The sequence below is a fragment of the Dermacentor albipictus genome, chromosome 8, assembly GCF_038994185.2.
Source record: "Dermacentor albipictus isolate Rhodes 1998 colony chromosome 8, USDA_Dalb.pri_finalv2, whole genome shotgun sequence".
Classification (NCBI taxonomy): Eukaryota; Metazoa; Arthropoda; class Arachnida; order Ixodida; family Ixodidae; genus Dermacentor; species Dermacentor albipictus.
Genome location: NC_091828.1, coordinates 20,009,418 through 20,036,055, shown reverse-complemented (window position 1 = coordinate 20,036,055; position 26,638 = coordinate 20,009,418). Strand labels below are relative to the sequence as shown.

Genomic DNA, 26,638 nt, shown 5'->3' with positions numbered 1-26,638 from the left:
CCTTCTAATCGCACTCAAGTCAGACTCGTGGGTGCAAAGCCTGTTTTCAGTCGCTCAGAATACATAAATGTCATGTTCTTGAGCTCCTCCGTGTTATCTTTTAAGCGTCCTGCCGGCGCATGCAACACTCCCGTGTTATCACTCTCGGCAATCGCTCGTCGTGTTTTCGAGAAGCGCGAGTACCGAAACAAGATATATGTTGTTGCAGGCCTATAAAATGCGTCACAAACTTGTCCCACTAAAATTAAGTACACGCAAAACTAACTCACTATGGCCGGCTTGCTTTTTTGCTAACAGCTTCGCAACCCCAGGCGCGGCGAGCAAGCCTCGAGATATCCCAAAAAGTTACCAAATATATTACAATACTTTTTCGGCTCAGAGAATGCGTCATGAACTTCTACCAGTAAGATTCAGTACACGCGAAACTAACGGCGGCACACAGCCGAGCTGCTTTTCGCTAACTGCGTCAATTAGCTGGGCGCGGCAACCGTGCTTCTAAACTACCCCAAATATAACGACGTTAGTTACAATAATGTTGGGGGCCACAGAATGCGCCAAAACTTGTCTGTCTTAGGCGCTACGACGTAGTACAATACACGCGCAAATGCGTCACACAGCCGAACCGGTTTTCGCTTACTGCGTCAATAAGCCGGGCGCGGCAAGCGTGCCTAAAAACTACCGAAATAAGTTACAGTAATGTTGGGGCTCATAGAAAGCGTCGCAAACATCTCCCAGAACGAGGCATTAACTCAATTTAACTGCGCCAGGACGGCGGTGCTGTTTTTCGCTAACTGCGCCACTCGAACTAAGCCTAAATGTGATTAAAAAGAGCCGCACACTGTCAAACACAATTTCTCACCTTGCCGTAGTCCAGTAGTGCAGTGGTGCCGAGTCGAAATGCAGACGACACGCAAGAGAAGCATAGAGAAGGCCGGGAGCCCAATAAAATGGGCTATATGCAAAACAGACGGGTCGCCGAGCACGCGAGCTTCGCACGTACGACCATCCTCGCTCACTCCTGCGGCTTGTCTGATGCATGACGCATGACGTATGCACGCGCGTCTGGCGTGCCGCTAGCTTGTTGCTAGGCAACTGAACAAAAAGTTGCAAACTATAAGTTTATTTACATGCAAAACTTTTTCACTTTTAGTGGGAAGGAATAAAAAAATAGAACGTTGTCTGGGAGTTTATTTCACATTCTTTTTTTTCTGATGCTCGCGTCACTTAACGGATGTTGTTGAAACTAGGCGTGACGTGTTTCCTGTTGCCAGTTTTTGAAGAGTGTCCCCTCTTGTTGAATTTCTTTCTCTATGCTGTAACCTTCGACGACTGCTGTATAAAAGCCGACGCGCTTGACCCGACGATCAGATTTTAGACGATGGCTGACTGTGTTCGCCGCTGTCGCCATTCTTTGAGTGTAGCCTGTTTTGAGGGCAAAAAGTTCGCCCAATAAAACGCTAGTTTCGTCTTTCACAATTAGGCTGCTTTCTTCACCGTCACTACCACGTGACAATACTGAGTTCCAGTTTCGAAGCAACTAATTTGCACACTTGTGCAGTACAGCATTAAACACCTCGTCTAGATCTGAAATTGCCCTGAAATTGTTTGAAACATCGAGAAAAGTGGAACTTGATATATTTTATAAGAAAGTAGGAATAATGTTGAACAGTATGGTGCAAAAACACAAGAAGATATTCGCGCTGCGTGGGTCACACGTGGCAGCATAAACGTGATTGTTTAAGTTATCTTAAGCTTTACGACACAACGCCCCAGATAACCCACACTTCTCTTATATCTGAAGAATTTTCGGTGGGCATTGGCTCACGATATGGGCTGACCCTGACGAGCCCGTATCTTCATGCAGTGTCGGTGCTTACAAGTCTCGAGGAAGCCCCATGGCTCACCCATGGCCTCCTGTTCGCGCAAAGACGACTGGCTTTTTGGTCGTCCCTGATGTTCTCAGCGAAGATGACTAGCTATGGAACTTGACATTGGTGTCACGACGTTTCACTGCACACACCGTGACCCCTTACTTCCTATTTTCTTCTTTCTATTGCCCTTTCCCTTACCTACAGTGTAGGGTAGCAAACCGGATGCCCGTCTGGTTCACCTCCCTGCCTTTACTCTCTTTGCTCTCTCTCTCTCTCTGGGGGTTCACCTGCCTGACAAGCATACGCTTTCCGACGGCATTTGTGCGAAGAACGGAAACCCTGTCTGCGTTTTGCGATTTCGCTAATTTTTTGCTTTATTTTCAGCTCTTTTCTACAGGCTAGTAGGTTCACTGCATGCGCCGAAGAACAGGCTTTATGTAACCATGTTCCCACGCAAAGTGACTGCACTAGATTTCAGAAGCGACGAATTTTCGGATAACTCGTCGGTTTTGTTTACTTGCCAAACGACATTCAGGGCTGATTGACATTTTTTGCAATTTTAAGCCTTTCGTCTGCTCAAAGCAAGCCACTGCGTGAACCCCTAAAGCTTTCACGTCCCCATGCTTGTTTTCGAAGTCTTCTGTGTCTGTGGCAGTCTGAAATTTAGCTGTCTCTCTGCAGATATCATAGCGATCAAGTAAAACCATTTGGAGCTATTGGCCTTTGAGATGAAGAACAAGAACACAATGGTGAGCGGACGCACCCCACGTCGGCTCTGTGTTTCTAGAGTTATTCTTGGCGGAAAATTACCAAATTCTTCGGAAAACCACCACGTATTGACGCAGCAAGTCACCGTGATCGTCCTCACACGTAATTAAGGTGCGAGGACCGATTTGTCACCACATTACGCCTGCATGGCAACCGTCGGCTGCGTCGCCGCACCTCTGGTGACGTGGCTTCCCGCGCGCTTAGCGGGAGTAACATTAGCAAGATAGAAGTATCCATGGAAGGAGACATTACGCAGAAAGACTACGAGGATAGCACAGCCTGACATCCGGTTATACGACGTGAAACCAAGGAATCAACGCCACATGGACAACATGTGCCACCCCAGCCGACGGAAGAAGGCAACAAATAGATAGAGCAGTGTACACAACAGGTCACCAAAGCGAGCAGAATGCCGTATCTACGCAAGGAGGAATACAAGATAATAGTAAGACCAAGAGGGGTTTTTTCGAGTCTTCGGCTACACGAGCACCCACATCATTCAAAGCATCGTCAACGCGGCTAGCCTAGCCGAAGAGGCACAAGAGCAAGACACGATATGCATCAACTATCAACGGAACATAATAGTGATCAGTACTGAAAGCATATTTAGCGCCAGCAAACAAGGACGGAAGGGAGACGACAACACAATGCGCTACACAATACGCTACACTACGCCACACAATACGCTACACAAAGCGCATTGTGTTGTCGGCTCCCTTCCGTCCTTGTTTGCTGGCGCTAAATATGCTTTCAATTTACCAACACGCCCAACAAATGGCAGTGATCAGTACTGCCTCAAAAGAACACGCCGACAAGTAAAATAAGGTCGTCTGCATGAGGACGAATACGCAAAAATATGAAGCCAGCGCTTACGAAGCGGCCCCGGACAATATATCCAAAGGAGTGATCCGAGGCATACGACTGGAAGACAGCGCAGAAGACATCGTGAGAAAAGTAATAACTCCAAGAAATACTGAAGAAATCGCCACCAAGTGAATGGACAACCAAACGAACGTGACTGTACTGTTCGGCAGACACAAGGTCCCAAGCTATCTGAGATACAGCGCGGCATTGTTGCGGAGTGCCCTATACAAGAAACAACTTCATATGTGCTACCAATGTGGATGATTAGGGCACAGAGGGGACGTGTTTCCTAATCCCGATGACAAGATTTACGAAAGATGCGGGTTGGCGGAACCTCCCAAAAACCATGAATGCAAGGCTAAGCGTGAGCTATGGCACACGGATCATCCTACATCAGATCGAGAATGCAAGGCAGGATACAAGGTCCCCTTTCTGGTGAAGAAACGTCGCTGGGAAACAATTAATCAGGAAAGAGACAAAGAAGAGGCAAACTACACACGCAAGATGAGCAGTAAGTCCTAAGCATATTGAAGAATCACTCGAGCCCCCTTCAAAACCTTCAAAAGAAGGGCGTAGTAGATGCACATCCAGGAGCAGACGCAAGTCGAGGTCCAGAGCCAGGTCGAGCAGAGCCAAGTCGAGGAGCAGGGCCACGTCTAAGGCCAATGAACCCCAAGGTCGTAGAGGCACCACGGCAACACCAACGGTGAGCTGGGCAAGCGCGCTCATGGGAAAGCGCGTGGAGGCGGAGACTGTAGCTAATAATAAATTAGAGGAAGAGCTGGCACAGCTAAAAGAAGTTGTTGCTGCCATGAGACAACAAATGGTAGTATGGAGTGAGGAGAATAAGAGATTAAAGGAAGAAGTTCACAAACACCAAGCTCAAAAACAAAAAAGCGAAGGTACAACAACCACAATGGAGAGCGAAAATGTGAAGATGGATGAAAACAGCGATACCCCTCAACTTAAACGCAAGACCGCAGAGATTATTGAGGACAACGGAAGCAAACCCAAGAAAACTAAAACCGTTAGCATAAGAAAGGAACGTCTAGAAGGATTTGAGCCCAGGCTTGTAAAAAAGACAGAAATGCGTATGAGCCAGATGGAAGAATCGATTAAAACGGTCATGGTCAGCCTAGTCGCCCAACAACTACAACCCGTACAGCAACAACGTGAGAATATAAACGCAAGATTAAAGAGGTTAGAAGAATGGATGCTGCAGCCCCTGCAAAGGAAATAGAAACAGTCCAGGCAACTCCGAAGTCTCCCTTACTGATCGAGCCGTCGATACTAGACCCGATGGCCCTTGAAATTACAGCATAATCATGGCTATATGACATTGGAATTGCAGAAGTTAGCGAAATAAAAAGGCGAATTTGTAATAATAACTAAAGAAGAAACACAAGTTAGACGTAATCATTCTACAAGAAACGAGCGGTCTCGCTAGACTATCAGGGTGCCGACCCATAGGCAATGCTGGAGGAGAGACCAAAACACTTACCACCCTAATCAGAAAAGACCATACGGTTGTACAACATGATACACAAGTCTCAGACCTAGACAACATACTAATTGAAATTATACCATCAAGGAAGACAAATAATAGTATATTTATTCTAAACGTATACAGCAGTGCAAAGTTCAAGAAACACAAATGCTTAACATTATTCTAACGCATGCTCAACATAACCGATCACTGCAAAGTGATGATAGGTGCCGACTTTAACTCCGCCCACACCACGGGGGTGTACAGGTATGTCCCAAAGGCAAGAATCTATTGCTCAACTCCAAAAAGGAAGGTATAACCCTCGTCACGGACTTGGCAACGTCCATATGGCAAGGGAACAGCGTCTGTGACGACTCCACACGAGACCTCACCTTCGCTAAAAATACACAATCAATAAGATGGCTAAATACACGGAAAGATTTGGGGAGCGACCGCTTCATAATCGAAATCCAGCTCGTTGGAGGCCCGACAAATGCAGGGGTAACTAACTAAAACTAGTTGACTGGGTGAAATTCAGGAAAGTAAAGGAAGAGAGGAACATAGGCGCCATTACAGACATTGATGAGTGGTCAGGAAGACATTTCCAATTTAACGCAGGTGATCCTGCAAGAGGCTCAGCTAGAAGCGATAGACAGCAGGCTCTCGGGCATGTGGGAGGCATAACAAAGGCTGCAGAAACGATGGAAAACACAGAAACATAACAAGAGATTAAGGAAGAAGATAGCGTTTCTAAACAAAGAAATAGAGCAATATGCCAAACAGCTCCAAAGACGGCAATGGGAGGAATCATGTACGGAGATGGATGAGCAACTGACCACGAGCAAGACGTGGAGGTTGCTCATATATCTCCTTAAACCAGTGCAAAGAAAAACGGTGCATAGGGAAACATACAGAAGATCCTATACGCGTTTAAATGAAGAGAGCAAGAATTCTTGAAAGAGGTCGAACGCAAATACATATCAGAGACATCGCCGTGTATTCATCCTGAATAATAGGGAGAACAGAACTCCGACCTCGGTGAAGAGCTTAGCGAAGCAGAAATAACAGCAGTGCTGCACAAACTCAGGACCACATAGGCAGCGGGCGTAGACACCCTTACAAACAAGGCACTCAGAAACCAGGCCGACGCGCCCATTGGCAAACCAACATAATATATCAACGATTGCTGGAAACAAGGAAAGATACCGCCGCAGTTGAAGACGGCACAAGCCATCCTAATACCAAAGCCTGGCAAACAACAACTCGGGAATCTAAGACCCCTGTCGTTAACTTCCTCCATGGGCTAACTAATGGAGCATGCCTTCCTCGCGAAGCTCACGTGGAAGACAATGACTTACTCTCAAACACGATGATAGGATTCCGAGGAAACCTGTATACACAACTCGCCAAGCTGCAACTGAAGCACCATGTAATAGACGAACCAGGGCGATCGACTCGAGCCATCCTCGGGTGAGATCTCAAGAAGGCATTCGACAATGTGGCACACCAAACCATACTGCACCAATCAGCAACCTTGGCTTGGGCTAGCGGACGTACAACTATATACAAAACTTCGTAACCGACAGAGAAGCGAAACTCACAGTAGGAAATATCACGTCCAAGAAAGCGCCTATTGGCTGTGCAGACACACAGCAGGGTCGGTTGTATCACCTATGCTCTTTAACCTGGCTCTGATTGGATTTCCTAGCAAATTACAAAGAATCGAAGGACTTAACCACACAATCTATGCAAATGACATCAGGCTATGGATAAACAATGCCAGTGATGGATCGATTAAACAAAGACTACAAGAAGCAGTTGGAACAGTCTAGAAATACCTAAAAGGCACCGGTCTAACATGCTCGATTGAAAAATGTGAGCTGTTTTTATACAGACCAAGGTAAAGAGGAGATCTCCCAAGAACCACAACGCACAGGCATACAACTCAAGACCATAGATGGACAACCAATACTCAAAGCAGAGAGGGTGAGAGTGTTGGGAATGGTCATAGAAACCAAGGCCACCAACGGAGAAACCATTCGGAACATCGAAGGCAAAGTATCTCAGACGATGCGATCGACCAAGGGAATTACCAGTAGGCTCGAGGGCATGAAAGAAGCAAGCGTAATGAGAATCATCTAAGCGTTCGTCATAAGTCAGATCAGGTACGTAGCGGCACACCACAGATGGTGGGCTGCAGAAAAGAAGCTAGATGGCCAGATTGGGGAAAATATATAAACAAGCGATTGGGCTCATGCTAAGCGCGAGCGCAGACGAACTTCTTGAGCTGGGACTGCACAACACGCTGGAGGAGCTAATAAAAGCGCAACGTATAGAACAATATGAACGCCTCTCCACGACGACGGTGGGGAGAAAGATCCTTGATAAATTAAAGATCCGCTACCACACGCAACACGGGGACAAACGCGGCATACACAAGGAAATAAGGGCCAACCTCGCGCTACCCATACTACCCAAGAATATGCATCCGGTACACCACGAGGGCAGGAGAGAAAGCAGGGCAAAAGACATGGCGAAGAATGACGGAAGAAACAAGGGCGCAGTCTTTCTAGATGCTGCACGTTGCAAACGCAAACGCAGCTTTGTCGCAGCAGTACTTACCCACAACAGATAATGCTGCACAAGCTTGAATATAAACATGACACGCATCGAAACTGCGGAGGAAGCGGCTATAGCGTTAGCCATAGCACAAACCAACGCATACTATTAAAGGGAAGCTGAAGAGTCTGTCGAATTCAATAAGACGCTCATATACGGATGCGGGAACCTTATAAACCATGTAGGTAAAATTTGGGTTTTTTTTTATTAGGAGCGACGTAATCGTCGGTTGAAATTGCGCTGTAGCTCCGCCCCCCGTTGAGTGAGCCAGCGTAGCGGAGACCGGAAACCGCGGTGTTGTGACGACAACTCTGTTTCGTTCCTTCGCAGCGTCCGCGACCGTGCCTGACCGCGCTTGTTTCTGCGTGCGTGCCATCGTAATCTGCTTCGATCGACCCTGCATTCCTTTGTTGGTGCGTCTGCGTGTATGTAGAGTGGTAGTCAACGTGTGTGGTAGTCAACGTGAGTGGTAATCAACGTGAGTGGTAATCAACGTGAGTGGTAGTCAACAGATGAAGGTCACTACAGGTACTGCATGAACCGGGAAGCTTTTCACGCGTTTAAACCGTCTTTGTAGATTGCCGACAGCATTGGACAGCGCACAAATGCCGACGATCGCATCCCCGCTTACGTTCCACGAGGAGGCATGCAGGAACACAACACTACGTTGTTTGACCGGAAACGAGCTCACTAGATCGGCGAAAGATCAGCGAGATCACTAGATCGCTTTGCAAAAAACATACTCACTCAAGAGCATTTCCAACACGAGGAGATCCCAAGACTTTGCTTTCGTTCGCGTCGAAAGCACTGCTCGCACCAGCATCGTTTACTTCTTCGAGAGGCCGGCTCTTCGCAATCGGCTCGTACATGTAGGGAGTAACGCCGAACTCAGAAAAACGCAGTCTCTCTAAATTTTCCATTACCGTCTCAGAAAAACTGCACCAAACTACCTGGCACCGCGCTTCACGTGTATCGGCAGCGGTCGGTTACTAGAGTTGACGTCACGAGGCGCACCGACCAATCACAGGCGGAAACGAGACGCGCGAGCTGGGCGTGTCCGCTGCTGCACTTTTCGTCGAAATAAAATATATTACGCTTTCTTTCGCTCAATTTCGATACGATATTCGAATTCGGAGGGTTGAAAACCATTATGTACAGATGTTCACTCATTTTTTCTTGAAAACCTTTCAGCTTCCCTTTAACCAGCGATTCCGAGACGGCAGTACGCAACTTCGCGAACGGCTGAATCTCACCTGAAGTGCTAAACGTACTCAGAAAAGGCAAAAGAACGAGGGAAGGCACATGCGACCAAATTCTAGGGATACTAACCCACACCACCGACTCAACGGGAGAGGAGAACACTGACGTGCCGACACACAACGTAGCTCGAAGGCTCACTTTCCGAGCTGCAATGAACGTAGACCCCTCGACAGGGCTCTCCGAAGTATGGGAATGGGAAGACAGAATGGCCAGGTTTAACGACATCACCAACCATTTGTCACATGCAAGAGGCGTGCGGCACAGAAAGAAAGGAAAAGGACGATGTACACATATCGGTCCAAACGGCACGAGCCCCCGAGGCACGGGACCAGAGCTGTGATCGAGGGAAAAGCGGCGCTGAGCTAGCATTATCGACGTGGCTCTTGGCCAAGAAGGTCGTAGCATCAGCATCGCACTGGCGACGGGAGCCATGGAGGTTCGGTCAAGTCCGTGACGCTGGCTGTCCAGGGTAAGTCCGTCGAACTCGGCAACGTTCACGCGAGGCTCCTTGAACCTGGTGTAGCCTCTCATGGCAGTGCCGGGCACTCCAGGAAGGATCCTTCTTCAGATAAAGACCAGCAGGTACGATAGTCGCAGGGGCGGCTCGTCGGCCCTCGAAGAAGAAATAGCGACGGAACCCGGATTTAGACACAACGGGTGAGGTCAGAGTGCACCGTCATCGACGGAGTTCGGGACACCGACATGCGGGACGGACGAGTTGCTGACCAACACCAAGGCAACCACACGTGCGGAGTCGGCGAGAGCACCGACTATGACGAAGATCTGACGCGCACAGTACTCGGAGGATACGGGTGACGACAAAAGCCTGTAAAAACACTCCCTTCTGTTAGTGCGCAGCCATGGGCTAGAGTTGCCGCACTTTCGCGTAGAAAGCGCCTAGGACTGACATGGTCGGCAATAAGGACATGTTTAGTCACTGTTAAGTGCTAGTACTTCATTATGTTTTGGTTTGCGTGAATTTCATTTTGAGTTTTGAGTGTAATTAAAATCTGGTTCTCGTGCTGCCCTGCGTCTCCCAACCCCATCTCTTGTGGCATCCGCACGCCCCTGAGATGGTGACATACGACGCCATTACGAAATGCACAGATGAACTTATCTACCACCCCATCCACAACTCAGTAGATTCCAAGCTGTCCAGTAGCGACAACTACAAATCATACGAGAGCACGGTATTAATGCAGGCTATTTATCCAGACATATATACAAGAGATGCAAAGTGTGTGGCACCAGAGCCACGCTAGAACACATACTATGGGAATTCCAGGGGCTAATACAGGACAATGAGAGCGAAACGTCATCGACAGCCTCCGCGCGCGATGGCAGGCCGCGCTGCTTAGCTCGAACCTGGGAAATCAACTCTGGGCAGTCCAGCGGCCAAGGAAGCCGCCTGGAAGCAAGAACTCTTAGCCGTAATCTCGGCGGGTGACCCAGCTTACTAACTCGCCAGGCGCGAATCGTTGATTCGAAAGAAAGTTTTCTCACTCAGTCACTATTGGCCTGTTTCTGCAACGAAGTGAATCCCTTCGTGAGACTTCATGCCGGTCTCTTTAGATGTAACAAAACTGCGGTGGACGTTAAGTAATACTTATATTAGCATCTGCCTTATCCATGTGTAAGCTATGGCATGAAAGCACCCGTTGAGTGTTTTGCGCTCTTACATCCAGATTACTGTGCTGCTCAAAAGGATGCAACACTTCATGAAGAGATAGCACGCCTTATGACTGGTTGTGTTTTGCACCTGTCCGTCTGTATTGCAGATCAGCGCCAACATTTCTACCGTGCTCAATGTTGAGCTGGGCAGGACTAACACGGTCAAATCCTGACAGTTATTACAGGCTTGCGAGCCTTGTATTTGCGTTTCGTTGAGGCGAAACTTTTAATTCCAAACTTCCACCTCTAGGTCGATCTTTCTGGTCTTAGCCTTGCCACCTGCATTAGCCAATGGCTGCTGCGCACGAAGCTCTTTAATACGAAACTTTCGGTATAAAAACCTCGCTTTCTAACTCAAACCTAAGGCTCTTGGATTCGCGTGTATGCGATCTCTCGTAACGCTCTTTGCTTTTTCTTTAGCCCATGCTTTAAGCTGCGCGCCTTTCAAGCCAACTTTCTTACCAGCCTCAATGAGTATAAAGATTTGCATTTCTGCCTTCCCTGCAGCTATCGGCTATAATCCCATATTGTAATGCTCCGACGTTCTTAATAAATCAGAAGGTCTCCGTCGTGAACACCATCGTTCGGTTTCGATACCGTTCGGGAAGCAGGCTTTATTGTGTCAGAGACGACTGCGAAGGTAGGAAGGAAGCAACAGCAACAATCACCACAAACAGACATATATTATCAATACAAAATGCAAGTACAAGGGTACAGGGCATGGGGCAAGCGAGAACAAGCGTCTCTATACAAAGCGCTCAGGGCGACTATCACAGCCCGCTCACAGTTTGGCTGTTGTTGTGTCGCTCAATGAACGGTACGGGGAGCGGAGTCGCAGGCTCTTGTTCATCTGCTAGGTAACGGAAGCGGAAACAGTGTTGTTATGAGTCCCCCTCGAGCATTGGCGCTCCTCTGGGTCTCTCCGACAGCTGGTGTGATACGTCGCTCGACGAACTGCGCGAGCGGACACGGCAGGCTAGCTCCCACAGGCCCTCGTTTGACAGGAGTGGAAGTCGTGTCGATAAGAGCTTGCCCGCGAGTTGATGCTCGACGAGGTCCCTCCAACAACTGTTCGCCTCCTGAACGTCCTGCCTATAGGCTGCTTGAGTCGCGCGTTACTTGCGGTTTCGCTGCGCGCTGTCTTGTGGCGCTTCTTTATTCGTCAGTGGGTTCTTGATTTAACATTTCACTACACCACGAAAGCACGTGCAGAGATGTCGTCCTTTTTGCTAATGATGCAGGCGCCCTGTGCACGTGCTTCCATGTTTTGATGCTAATTCTTCGTCGTTCGAGGGCCTCTTGCACTTCACCACATTATGGTAACAGCTTCTTCCGCTAAAGCACGGTGAACGATTGCCAAATATTGCCTTTTGTACTCTGACTTCTAGCCCATTTCCTTAACTGACTGCTGTGTACTTTTATCAGAACTAGACCAGGTGTTATCTATAACACGATTCTTCTAATGTGTGTCTCAACACTAAAACTTCCTTGCCTTTAAGCTCTGCCTCCGAAACGGGCATACCTTGGGCAGAATTAGTAATGCCTAAATATTATACGACCCATTACACGAAAATCCGCCGTAGTCTGCGGGACTGAAGGACAGTTCCAAAAATGACCGATAATGCAAAAAGTAAGAAGACATCGAAAAATGCTCAGATGGACATCAGATTTCTCAGGGAGGTTCTTGTGGACAAATATAAATAATTGGCTTTGCAAAGAAAACTCAGTGCGTTACAGACTCAGTGGGAATTGAACCCGAGCCTCAGGCGTGCGATACGAGCCCACTTCTCCGACGCCACAATGACTCCATGGTGTCGGCTTTCTAAAGGTGTGCCTAATGTGTGCTTCATTGCACACGTCACGCCGCCTCCATCTTGCTGACTAAAGGTGTGGCCTAGTGCATGCATCATCGAGCGCCTGACGGTGCAACCAATAGATAAGAGGTAGCGCCATGCCATGAGGTTATAAAATGAGCGCTTTCATGACGTCCCGAGGTCATGCTTTCGGTATAATGCTTTCGCATTCCCACACATAAGCAACCCTAAGTGTCTCTGACAAATTTCGCTCCACAAGATATCGCTATACAAACTTGTCTGGCTGTCCCGTTCCGGTATCTGAATCACGAACCCTTGCTCACCCGGTGGTCTTTCGGGCGCGAAAAACAAGATGCCGGCCGTCTTCTCGACACTTCTTTGAGACAACTGTCAATGATAGGATCTGTACAGCGACTGGTCAAGCATACGGGTTCTCCTTCCCTTATACAACGAACACCTTGTTTGAGTCTTCTATTGCGAAGTTCCTTCTTTGAATTCGTTTTACTGCCTTCGCACAGTTCCGAGAGCAAAAGTAAATTAGTACAACAACGCACTCGCAACAAGCCATCAGCAACTTTTACTATCTTTTAAACCATCTTCCAATCTACATCTAACAAAAATGACCAACAGACTATTAAGAGTAATAAGAAAGTTCTCTGCTACGACTATGTCAAAGAATGTGTTTAACATCTTTCTTGTTTTTTATATGTTAGCCCAGTGGTCAAAACAATTCAGCTTTGTGGTTAGCCGGCTAGATTCACCATTCTGGGATTTGCTTTCGGCAAATTTCTCTTAAGATATAGCAGTAGAATGTAAATGCTGCGACAGCGCTAGCTTTGCCTTTTCATAATTCATTAATGCTTCGCAGGAGAAATGACCAAAGACTCCTAGGAGAGGACTTCCTTAAAGAATACGTTGAAAGTTATGGCATGACCGATACGTGTACATTGTTATGACCTCATTTTAATGCGAATGTCATTCTACCTACTCATCCGTTCTAATCTATCTATCTATCTATCTATCTATCTATCTATCTATCTATCTATCTATCTATCTATCTATCTATCTATCTATCTATCTATCTATCTATCTATCTATCTATCTATCTATCTATCTATCTATCTATCTATCTATCTATCTATCTATCTATCTATCTATCTATCTATCTATCTATCTATCTATCTATCTATCTATCTATCTATCTAATATATCTCGCACCATACGCTCACCAAGGGGCCCAAATTGCGTGCTTGCTTATATCACCAGGTATGCGCTGCTGGTCGTGATGAAGCCGTGGTCATTGGATCGTTCCAGCTTTCGCGTCTGATGGTCGTCACACCGTCATATTCACGTCATTGTCCTTACACAGTCGCCATGCATTCCTTTTCAAGCCGCCATCACCAAGCCTTCAAGGCCGTACAGTCGTCGTCATTTCAGTTTCATGATGCGACTCTCGTAATGCCGTCGGCACACCATCTTCGCCACTCAGGCTTCGTGATTCAGTCACCGTAACGCCATACACTGTTCGTTATCCCATTGTCGCCATGCCGTCCTCACGCAACGTCGTCACTGTATCGTCGTTTCACAGTAGTCATGCCATCGTGGCCATACCGTCGTCACAATACCGCCGTAGTCGTTACATTTTCGTCATTGTAACTTCGACATAACTATTGTCCTCAAGCAATCGTCATGAGCCATCGTCATCACACAGTTGTCGTCATACCACTGTCATCGTGCCATCGTGGCTATACCGTCGTTTCACCATCATCATCATCATTTCAGTAACATCGTCCCATTGCCATCGTCAAGTCGTCGCCCTATCCCTTTCGCCTACCCATTGACTTCATGCCTCGTTCTTCATTCTATTGTAATCGTGGCTGTTGCCATTCAATCACGACAATCCCGCTGTTTTCATCGTCATCATTGCGTTATCGTGAGACAGACGCTGTCGTGAATGTTTTCCTACCATTGTCGTCATGCTGCCGTGGTCGTAGCGTTCTCCTCATTTAAGCTTCTTCGTGTGGCTGCCGTTACACCGTCGTGTCCCGCCATCGCCACCGTACATTTCCCTTTATATCATTTTCCTCATGTCATCGTGTCATCGGTGGTGTAACGCTGTTGTTGTTGCACCACCGTATACTTTAAGAACAGACATCTAATTGTCGTCGTGCTGTAATCGTTTTACCTCTTTTCCGCTATATCGATATCATTCCTTCTTCGTCATTTCATCGTCACTGCGTCGGCGTCATACTTTCGTAAGCGCTGCCACGGCGAAATTAGACGATATCGTCGTATGTGGCCTACAGCCGAGAGAATGAAAGTATGCTGCTATACTGCTCGAATGCTATGCGTATAACCCTTGAAAGAAGTCTCGAAATGAAATTACTTTATTAATTTCTTCACGTCCCCAGTGCGGATCACATGCTGCGCTATGATTGGTGCCCTATTTCTTTATTTTTCTTGCGCCGACAGGCCTGTCCACGCCGGAGACTCCTGCCCTTCTTCCTGGTCCTCTTTGAAGGACATAGACACTCTTCCGAGCTTTCGCACCAGACACGCGCATTGTACACATTACAGGTTATATCTGAACTGATATCACAGACAAACTCCAAGCGTGTGGCTACTTACGGCTAGGACTTTGTTTCCATCATCAGCGAAGTAGTGGTATTCCCATATGATGAATTCCGTGTCTGCTGGCTTGTAATGTTGATATATATATGTAAATTCCGTTATACTTTCGTGCTTTATCTGACCTTTTTCGAAAAAGGGGTTTCTGTCCATTGACAACTAGAAGACCATAGAGGAGGGCACGAACTTAGGGTACACGAAACCCGAAAACTACGCTACGCAAGAATGCCCATGAAAGACATAGACAGAGATTTTCTTTTTCCAGTTAGGTGATTGCACGAGGGATCAAAGCATGTCGTGACTGTCATAATAGGACATACTGAGTATTTATAAAATATACTAAGATTGGTAAAATGCTCAGAATCATTTTATTTTCTCCGAAAACGTAAAGTTCAGAAGAGTGAAACATTAAGATGTACGCCGCGCAGGTGCCGCTTTCATGCTCCATAATTTTCGCAAGTATGCATGAAATCAAGAAATCACGGAACATTGTGATAATCCCAACATGTTGCTTTGTTAAAAAAGACCACTGTTGTTCATGATTACTATAGATATTACGTAGTGCCCTTTTGGACCCTTAAGGTAAATAAATAAATAAATAAATAAATAAATAAATAAATAAATAAATTAGTCTCTTGTTTTTAAAGTAAGTCATCTAGAAGGCTGGTGCGGTTTGGAGCTTGTTCGCAGAAAAATAGGTATGCTTTAAAAGGTTGAGAGCGGTGGCAAAAATTCTCAAAATTTACTACTAAATGATGGATCTTATTTTGTGTTTTTGCTGTGTGCATTGAAATAGCTTCTTTATAAAAGTCCCAGTTTCGCCCGTATGGCGAAGAATTGAGTGCTATAGCAAATTAGTGGGCCTCTATACGAAGCAAGGACAGTAGTTTTACCGGCCGGACAAACTTGTAGAAATAGGAATTCAAATTAACAAGCATGGTGTCAGGCACGCACAAGCTAATATGATCTCACTCGATGACCGCGGAAGCTCGCTGTCAAAACGCTGCAGTCAACAAACGCGGTAGCAGAAGCGAGCGAGTTGACCTGCGTGCAGGCCGCTCGCGTCAACGTGAAGTACGCCGCGAATACGCAGCACAGTGCAGGCTGTGTACTGGTACGCCCACACTAGCGACAAAAACGCGCGCGACACGCCGCACGCGGCAAGCGCCTGCGCGGCAGACGCGTGCGGGCAAGTCCACAGTCGCGTTTTGCGGCACGCGGCAGCGGCCCGTGGAGTCCCGCGTTGTCTCGTTCCATTCGATACTTCTCGTGACAATGCGCTCTCAGTTCTGCCCGTTTCGTCTTCCACCGGAAGTGTCTGTGTTTTTTGCGCCACTGCCGGCCACGCTCAGGCATGTCGGATACGGACGAGGAGCTACTGGTGACTGTGATCACTATAATACTTATTTGTTCTTTACTTGTGCGACGCCGACGTGCCAGGAAGCGGACGAGAAAGTTTTGGGTGTGGTACAGGGACGCTGAGGGCCAGGCGCACACTCTGCTTCCCCGCCTTCACCAATTACTCACCTGTCATGCCAAACTGCTGTCCATAAAGTGCCAGCGGTTGGCCCGGAGCTGCTTGTCCGACGCTCGATTTAGCATAGAGGCACGCATATCCGCGAACGGTTTCCAAAAACGCCTCCATTGCGAGGCGAATTCTTCGTCGACGCCTCAATAGCGGTGTGTTAAGGCTTAACAAAAACAGCCCCCTTCACTGGAAATGGCCTCTGAGATTTTACGACGCGCGTGTCACTGTTCAGTCTCAGAGCCCATAGATTATGATTATTTGCTTATGCGACAGGTGGCGCCACAACAGCGCGGCTCGTAAAGCGGCTCGCTTCTGATTGGTGGTCGTTTTGCGTCTGCCGCGAAAAATGGGTCTCGCACCCATTCGCGCGTTTGCCGCGCGTTGCTGCCGCATTTCGTGAATCTTGCCGCGCGCGACAGCACCGCTCGCCGCGCGCGGTGTGTCGCGCGCGTTTTTGTCGCTAGTGTGGACGTACCATACCCGTCACAGATGGCTTTCCAGATACAGCGGCACGGCCGGGTGCCCCCCCCCCCCCCCGCTGCCTCCCGGAGTAGAACGCGCGCCCCCTCCTTACCCTCCCGTCGAAACCTTGCGCGCGACGGAAGGCAGCGTGCTTTCTCGCCGCTTTCGCACGTTGCGTGCTCAAGATTGAGCCGCTATCGCCGGCTCCCCCTCCCACGCTTCCGCTCACACACACAGCGCACAGCGAGCGGCTATGATTTTATCGCCCTTGGACGTTATACGGAACCTCACGTCGACGTCGACGGCAGAAATGCATCCGGAGTGTCGATATAATTGCTATCGCAATAGAAGCGATACTCGCGTCGGTGATGTCGTAGAAGGCAGGCAGCAGGAGACAATGAATCTGTTGCAAAGCACGCCCTTATTGATAAACGCAAGCACAGAGAGTGCATTCACGAACGTTTCTCTTGTTTTCGCTCCCTTCCCTTCCCCTCGCTCTCATCTTTGAAATGATGAGCTAGAAATAAACACTTGTGTTCTGCATCATGACTTCTGGTCAGAGGCAGCGTGGCCGCGGCCGTCCTCAAGGTAGCAGCGGCTACGAGTAACCACGCAGAGACGCAGCTCTCCACGGAAGACGGCGATGAGAATACGCATGTGCCGGCAAGCAGCAGCTGCGCAATGAACCCAACGACAGGCACAGCGTAGAGTCCATAGGAGTTTGACCAAGAACCAGATAAGCGGCAAGCTATGTTATCTAAGGTTACGGATGATGCCAAGAAGAGGGCTTTCTTGGTCACTGTTGAAGCATTGTGCAGAAAAAAAAACCGTGTGCACGGATCTCGCTGTGTTGCAGTGAAAGCTGTAGCTGCGCTATAAAGAGTTCTATGACCTATCGCCTAATGTCATCTCCAAGTTCTTTTGTTGTAGCCAACAATGAACGTCCGTGCAGGCGTTAATTGTCGAGGGGAACAATAGCGTCCATAACTGCAATTTGTGTCTACATTAGACACATGCGAAGAGATCCTGTTGTATGTGGTGCGTCCACTCGAAGCGTTTGCAAGAACAGCTGCTTGCAAAAAAAAGGATACAACACTCGAAGAAACGCAAGCCCTTGCTTTTTGTGGAGGGAAGCGCGGAACATAAATAGAGAGGCGCAGCCCATGTCTTGAAGATTCATCAGCAATACGGGCCAACCACCACTGTGAATGAGGACAGGCGCGAGTCACATCCATGCAAATGCTTATTACTTCTCTAAAAATCCGTTGACGTTACCATTTTGGGTGGCATGAGCACTTGCCTGCCTAATGGCTCAAGCTGGCAGACAACTTGGAACATTGGTCCGGTATAAGAGGCTAGAAAAATCGATAGGCTCAAAACACGTGAAAAAGGAAATAGGTGTTGACGCATTATTAAAGTAAGCGCCCACAGTTATGAGCCCCATTTCGTAGAATGGTAACGTCAAGTTTTGTTATTAAAGACAAACTTCTTTTTTCGCCCACCATCTCATCGTTTGCCTCGAGTCGGTTAGCCTGTTGGCGGCCATGGCTCTGACCGAGTAGATTCAACCTGACTTAAAGAAAAGGGAGTGCGGCTCTGGGATTCTAACCTAGGCCCGCCAGTGCAGCAACTCGATGCTGTAATTATTAGGCCACAAGCGCTATCTTCTTTCATGACACGGGAAACCACACATAGAACAACCCGCATAGAAATAACACAAACGCTATTCATGATCAGTGCATATCTTACAGAAAATAAATAAAAATGAGGCAAAGCATACGCATGCATCGAGCGTGAAAGAAGGTAAGGCGTGTGCACACGGACGGACACGAGAGAAGAGAACCACGCAACACCGATAAGCGTTGTCCCGTTTGCGAAGGCATATTTTGTGTCCACTTTCTTTTCCGCCACAGTGCGCCCTTATTTATTTATTTATTTATTTATTTATTTATTTATTTATTTAGCAATACTTTAGGCCTTAGTAGGCCCATACAGGAGTGGGTTACAGGGGCATTCACAGTTTCTAACTCTATATACAGGACATTAGCACATCAATGTACTGTTCCGCAACACATCATTCTGACCAAGTTTCAAAATGGCACATACAACTTCCGCGTTATGGCACAGGATTCAAAAAAGATTCTAATTTGGTTACAAAGCTGGACACACAATCGCTGTCAACAACATCCCGTGGCAAAGAATTCCATAACTCGACGGACGACGGAAACAAAGAGAACCTAAATGTATTGCAACGGGTGACGTATGGTATGATGTGCTTATCGTGATTTAATCGTTTAGTGCGGCGATGCGGTGGCTGCAGGTACTGATCTTTGTTGATATTCACAGACCATGATAGAGCATGAGAAGGAACTTCATGGCGGCAACGCGACGCCGACTGGAAAGTTTGGGAATGCCTGCTTGCTTTCTAATACACTGACGCTTTCGTACCGAGAATACTTCGAGTATATAAACCGCAATGCTCTATTTTGTACCCTTTCCAGCCTATCTACTAAGTACTGTTGATGAGGGTTCCATACTGTGCTAGCATACTCTAAGATCGGTCTGACTAAGGTTTTGTAGGCGTTCAATTTTACTTCAGCAGGTGTCATGGCTAATTTCCTTCGCAAAAATTCTAGTGTTTTAAACGCTTTTGCACAAGTATTATTAATTTGCACATCCCATTTCCAATTACGCGTAAGTGTTACTCCTAGATATTCAACGGTGTCTTTTTGTTTGACCTCGGACCCTTTTAATGTGTAGTTAAACCTCAGTTGCGATTTTTTATGATTGACACACGTAAATTTAGTTTTCGATACAGTTATTTTTATGCCCCACTTCTCGCACCACATAGCAATGTTATTTAATGACATGTTCAGTTTCAGTTGACCATCTGGTCCTCGCACAACTGTGTAAATTACGCAATCGTCAGCGAAAAGACGGATTTTCCCAGCATCATCGACATAGGAGCTGATATGCTTACTATATATGAGGATTTTTGGATTGTAAAACTTTATTTGTCCAACAGATGTAGGGAAGGCTTTAAGTCTTCCCACCTAGACGACGGCCAGGAGTCCTTGGACCCTAGCGGCGTTTTCGGCCAGTTGGACGGTCTTCAGTTGAATCTCCGGATCGGAGCTGAGTAATAAGGTCTCCCATTGTTCTAAAGAGGTTATTCTTCCCTCAGAGGGAGCCTGTGGGCATTCCCACAGAATGTGATTAAGATTAGCCCTGGCTTTACATAGCTTACACTGGCTAGAGTACTGACCCGGGTAGTAGAGGCTGCACGACACCGGGCTTGGAAACGAGTTGGTTTGCAGGCGACGCCAAGTGGAGGCCTGGCTCTTGTTTAAGGATGCATCAGCCGGAGGATATTTAACCCGCCCTAGTCTGTAGTGTTGTGTGATCTCTCTGTAGCACACTAAGCGGTCTCGCCCCGTGAAGCCTTCGGCTAGCCCACCAGCTCGGAATGTGAGTCCTCGAGCTAATTCGTGGGCCGCCTCATTCCCAGCGAGGGAGGCGTGCGCAGGTGCCCAGATTATTTCAATTTTCCTGCTATCTCTGCAGGTCTGCAGGATTCTGTTCGCCTCCGGAGAAATTCTGCCTCTGGCAAAGTTCATCACCGCAACCTTAGAGTCGCTGACTATAATTTTGGCCGAAGTACTTGCAATTGCAAGTGCTATGGCAGATTCTTCTCCAATTTGAGAGCAATCCGTTGGAACTGTGCCACTGGCTATCAATCTAGTTTCAGCGCTCGCTACAGCTAGGGCCATGCGGCCGTTGCCATAGTCTGCAGCATCAACGTAGAGCACGTCCTTCGAGTTTTTGAAACGCTTCTCAAGAGCCTCGGCCCGTTTCTGTCTGCGTTCCTTGTGATGGATTGGGTGCATGTTTTGAGGTAGTGGTGGGATTATTAGTCGGTTCCGCACGCTTCGCGGCAGGTCTATTTTGATGCCTTCCTGCCCCTCATAGTTTATGCCTAGCCTAGCTAGGATTTTCCTGCCCGCAGGGCTTCCCGCAAGTCTCTCATACTGCGAGATCCTCACTGCTTCAATAATCTCCTCAAGCGTGTTGTGGAGCCCTAGAGCTAAAAGCTTTTCATTTGCAGTGCGGATAGGAAGCCCCAGCGCCTGTTTTATACTTTTACGTATGATGCCATCAATCTTCTTCTTCTCGAATGACCTAAAACTGAGGAAGGGAGCAACATAAGCTATTCTACCTATCACAAAGGCCTGGACTAGCCTAACTAGATTCGCTTCTCTCATCCCGGACCGCCTGTTGGCGATCCTGCGGATCAGCCTCATGGTCTGCAGTGCGCAGCCGTCTAGTCTCCTTATTGTTTCGCCATTAAAACAATTGGCCTGAATAAACAGTCCCAGAACTCTGATTTTGTCCACTTTTGGAATGGGGATCCCCCCAGCTGTGAGAGAGATTTGCGGTTCCTCCTTACTGGCCCTGCCTTTCGGCTGGTATAGAAGCAGTTCCGATTTTTGCGGTGAACATTTAAGTCCCCTAGGTCCGACATAACCTTCAACTGCCTGGATAGCTCTTTGGAGGGTTTCCTCTATTTGGGCATCGCTGCCCCTAGCTATCCACAACGTAATGTCATCAGCGTATATACTGTGATTTAGTCCTTCAATAGCCTCCAGTCTTTCAGGGAGTTTGATCATGGCCACATTGAAAAGAAACGGCGAGAGCACAGAGCCCTGTGGGGTCCCTTTGCTGCCTAATTTAATGTCATCCGATTGGCATTTTCCAATCTGGATTTTTGCTTCTCGGTCTGACAAGAAGTCCCTAATGTAATTGTAGGTTCGTACGCCTACTCCCAAGTCCTGAAGGTTCTCAAGAATGGCTTTATGTGTGACGTTATCAAAAGCCTTCGCTAGGTCAAGCCCTAGAATTGCCTTTGCGTCCCCCGTTTCCGCATCGATGATTTGGTGTTTTAGTTGCAGCATCACGTCCTGGGTGGAGAGCCTGGGCCTAAAGCCCACCATCGAATGCGGATAGAGGTCATTATCCTCCATGTAGTTATTGAGCCGCGTTTGAATAACGTGCTCCAAAAGCTTGCCTGCACAAGAGGTTAGAGAGATAGGTCTTAAGTTCTCTATCTGGAGTTTCTTGCCTGGTTTTGGGATCATCACCACCTTAGCGGTTTTCCACTGATTTGGTAGTTTACCCTCTTCCCAGCACTTCTGCATAAAGTTAGTTAATGCAGTTATAGAGTTATCGTCTAGATTGCGTAGCATTTTATTGCTAACGCCATCCGGGCCTGAAGCTGATTTGGTTTTGAGCTTGGCAATCTCCGCCCGGACCTCCGCCTCGCTGATGGGTTCGTCTAGGCTGGAGTTGCCTACGCCTTCATAGTTAGGTAGGGGTTCCTTGCTAGTGTCCCCTATGTATCTCTCCTGTATGTCCTTCATTAGATCTACCTCCGTACCTACGTACAAGTGAAGAATTTTTTGAAGGTTCTGTCGCTGCGCTGTTTTGCAGCCCTGTGGATCCAGCAGGTAGCGGAGTAGATTCCATGTCCTAGCTAGGCCTATATTTCCATCCATCCTATCGCAGGTGGACTCCCAGTTCTGCCTGGTTAGTTTGAGCGCGTAATCTTCTATACCTTTATTGAGCCTAGCGATCCGTCTCCTGAGATTGCGGTTCCACCTTTGCCTCCTGAGCCGTTTTTCCATGCTGAGCTTAGCCTCCCACATATGGAGGAGGTGGCTGTCCGCTATCTCCAGTGCAGAATCCTCCGTTATCTCCTTGGTTGCGTTTTTAACGTCCTGGCCTAGTTTCTTAGCCCATTCATCAATATCCCTTATCTCACTCCCTGCCGTCTCCCTTCTTATTTCGCGAAAGGCATCCCATTCAACAATTAGCTGGTTTCTGCCTTTTCTCCTGGCAGGGCCTGCGCTCACCACTGTTTCGAGAATAAAGTGATCGCTACCTAGGTTTTCCTGGGTATTAACCCAGGTTGCATCTCCCACGTTTTTGACGAATGTGAGGTCGGGTGAGGTGTCTATGCTGACACTATTCCCCGTTCTAGTGGGGGTTTGGGGGTCGGTCATTAAGGTGAGCCCCTCTTGCTGTGCATCCAGCCAGAGTTCCCTTCCCTTAACTCCTTCTTTTCTGTACCCCCAGGCAGCGTGTTGGGCGTTAAAGTCTCCCACCACTACCAAAGCTTGCCTGTTGGCAATACGCAGAGTTTTTTGGAGAAGAGGTCCAAATCGGGCCTTCCTTTGTTTCGGGCTGCTATAGATATTGAGAACAAAGAGGCTGCCTTCTTTCTTTTTTGCTGGAATGAGTTCAACAAGGACGTGGTCTACGTTGATAACCTCCGTGTCGTGCTTAACGACTGCCAAGTTTCTCCTGACCAGGGTGGTTACCCCGGATCTTCCATCACCTGTACTAAATGATATGTAGCCCGATAATTTTGCCATCCCCGCAGTTTCTTGTAAAGCGATTACGTCCGGATTGTCTTTGCCAAGAAGGAGCTGCTGTAGGACCGCCCTTTTGCGACGGTACCCGCGGCAATTCCACTGCCAAATCGTGTGTTTATTGTGACTGGCCATGATTGAATTGTGGATTATCACCCAGTGGTATTAGGGTCGCAGCCGTCTGAGAACCACCATGTACTTTCTGCTCTGTTTCCCTCTGCCAGTTATTAATGCTCACCAACGCGGCCCTGTGTTTCTGGCTTTCTTCCGATAGCGCCTGGATGGCTTGGATGACTGATGCGAACTTTGCCTCCCAGCTCGCCTGGAAGTCGTCCATTTTCTTGCACAGATCTGCCATTGTGGGTTCTTGTGGCGCGTTCGCGCCTGGTTTCCTTTTCAGAGGTGGGGAGCGGGTGTCATCTACCTGCATCGCCACAGTGCTTTCAACGGCTGGGTGGGTTCCAATCGTGTTAGCGGTTTTGACTGCGTTAGCTACTTTCTTCTCCCTTTTTAGCATAGCGTTTTCCTTTTCGAGGTCATCTACTCTTTTAATGAGTTTCTCTACCGTGATTCTCATCTTGGCGAGTTCCTCGGACTCTGTATTTTTTGGGGAGACCTTATCTACCCAGCTCACCTCCCTTTGCTTGTTGGCTTCATTCCTCGGCCTTGACGACGATCTTGCCCTGGAGCCGGAGTGGACCCCGGAGCCGGAACGATCCCTGGAGCTGGAGCAGCCCCTGGAGCTGGAACGGCCCGGGTGATCGAGGCGAGGGAAGGAGCCGGAGCGGCTCCGGAAGCCCTCCCGGCTTCTTGATCGGCTTTTTCGCCCAGACGAGGGTGTTTTCTTCGCCTCCTCTTCTTGGAGCTTCCGCTCCCACCGGCGTTTCCTGACGATGTACGGCGTTCGGTAGATCTCGCGACACTTCTTGTTGCCCAGTTCATGTCCCTTTCCACAAAGAGCACATTTGGGATCGCACACGTGTCCATCCGGTGGCTTCACCGTACCGCAGCCGCGGCACTATATATATATATATATATATATGAGGAATAATAAAGGAGCAAGCACAGATCCCTGTGGTACTCCGGAAACCACTTCGAGGTTCTCTGATTCACTATTATTTATCATGACATATTGTGTGCGGTTTGATATATTACTGGCGGATTAATGCCAGTGAGCTTTAATTTGTCAATTAATTGGCAGTGTACGACACAGTCATAAGCCTTACAAAAATCTATAAATATACTCTCAACTTGTTCTCTGCTATTTATTACTTTCGTGAAGTCATGTGTTATTTCTAATAACTGGGTTACTGTCGATAGTCCCTTCCGGAAACCGTGTTGCATCGGATTTAAAAAGTTATTTGCTTCCAAATAACTCATAATCGATTTATTAAGAATGTGCTCCATAAGCTTGCAGCAAGCACTTGTAAGAGATATGGGTCTGTAGTTGTCAACTAGCATTTTATTTCCTTCTTTGTGAATAGGGATTATTTTTGCGCGAAACCAGTCAGTAGGAAGCGTGGAAGTCTTTAGTGACTCGACAAAAATTGCGTGTAGGAAAGGAGATATTTGTTATGCATAACGTTCTAAAAATACATTCGAGATACTGTCTGGACCGGGCGACTTTTTCGAGCCAATCTGTAAAAGCAGGTTTAACACGCCCTCCTCAGTTATTGCTATGTCAGTCATCAAAGAATCAAAAGTTTCTTCGGGCATTGATATCGCACGTGTTCTCGTGAAAATAGATTGGAAATATTTGTTGAATGAATTTACTATTTTGCGTTCATCCTCAACGACTACTCCCGCAACTTCCAATTTCTTGGCGTGGTTTTTTGGCTCCGTCAAATAGCGATAGAACTTTTGGGGTTCAGTTTTCAAAAAGTTTGTTAATGTTTCGGAAAAAAATTTAGTCCTCGCCGTCTTAATTTCCAACTTCAGTGTACACAATAACGCGAGCACCCCTCGTGTATTGCTTTTGTTGTTTCTCTTTCTACGCAATCCTCTTTTCAGGTGAGTTATTGAACGTGTTAACCACGGGGTTTTGCGTTTAATCCTTTTATAGCTTGTTGGGATGAAGTTTGATTCGCAATGCTCAACCGCCTTTTTTTAGCTTTAACCACAGGCTGTTCACGCATCGTGATGGTCCGTTTGAGAAATTGTCTGAAGCTGTATCAAGGTAACCAATTACACTCTCCTCTTCGGCCGTATTATAATCTTTAACTGGTGTGTTTGTGCAACTGGTTGTGCGATTTTACAATTGATAGTCGGCCCCCGTTTGTGTTGTCTTATTCTCTTCTATTGTGCCCATGTCTGCACGCGTTACCTTCTTTCAGGATGAATCTCTACCAAATAGCTCAACTTTCGGTCGTTATATCTTTCAATAGGCTGCCGACTCCCGGAAGGAGATCTAGTAGATCTCGGGGCTCAATGCGTGCCGTTCACACATCCTGCCTTGACATATCATATGGTAAGGCCGGAATACCGGAATTCCTAAATGGCAGATAGCGAATTGTCCGTGGAATTATGTCTATATCCTGCATTAGTGTTCTCTATAGGATGTCATAAAAGACACAGCGCCGGACAATCCACAAGGGTTAGGTCATTTGTTTGTGGCAAAGGACACAAGCCAGAAGTTGTCGTCGACGAAACAAAGCCGTTCTTTACGTTTAACCAGACTTTAATGTAGCCAGAGTCCTTCCATGTTTTTTCTGGTCACGAAACTGCCGCCTCAGTTTCATATAGCGCCAGCGCCCGCCGCTAGAGGCGCAACCGTGCATGAGAGGGCATGCGAACGCCGCTTCCGCTGTGGTTGTGTGTGGGGCAGCCTCGGTATTCTAGCTTTCTCAACTTCCTCAACGATCGCTTTAATCTCACGTAACTATTTTTAACATTGAATATAATTAAATTACTGCCTGAGCGTGTCTTCTGCGATGATATGAGCGCACGGGACGAAAAAAAAAAAAGCCGCTCATAACATGGAGCTTGCGGCGGTCTCAGACCGAAAAAAATAAAGATCTGGAATTTTAAGAGCCAGAACCGCGATACGATTATGAGGCACGCCGTAGTGGGGGACTCGGGATTAGTTTTGATCACCTGGGATCCTTTAAAATGCACCTAAATTTAAATAAACGGGTGTTTTGCATTTCGCCCCCGTCGAAATGCGTCAGCTGTACACGGCCGGGCGGTCTCGGTCCGGATTGCTTCGTCATCACCGTTCGCCTCAACGCTTCGGTGGGCTC

The 26,638-nt window shown here is 47.6% G+C and overlaps 1 protein-coding gene and 1 long non-coding RNA gene across 5 annotated transcripts in view; one reads left to right on the top strand and one right to left on the bottom strand.

Annotated features, from left to right (window-relative positions):
• The window catches only part of LOC135919583 (uncharacterized), a 173,780-nt gene that overhangs the window by 63,401 nt on the left and 83,741 nt on the right, over nucleotides 1–26,638 (bottom strand). For all 3 annotated transcript variants that reach the window (XR_010570006.1, XR_011507851.1, XM_065453503.1), the window contains one exon: nucleotides 14,982–15,140. Coding sequence is in view for 1 of the 3 variants with exons in the window: in XM_065453503.1 (XP_065309575.1) it covers nucleotides 14,982–15,140 (159 nt within the window). In the remaining 2 variants the exon portion in view is untranslated. The remainder of the gene's footprint in view (nucleotides 1–14,981; nucleotides 15,141–26,638) is intronic.
• The window catches only part of LOC135919584 (uncharacterized), a 123,109-nt gene that overhangs the window by 29,363 nt on the left and 67,108 nt on the right, over nucleotides 1–26,638 (top strand). The window lies entirely within an intron of this gene.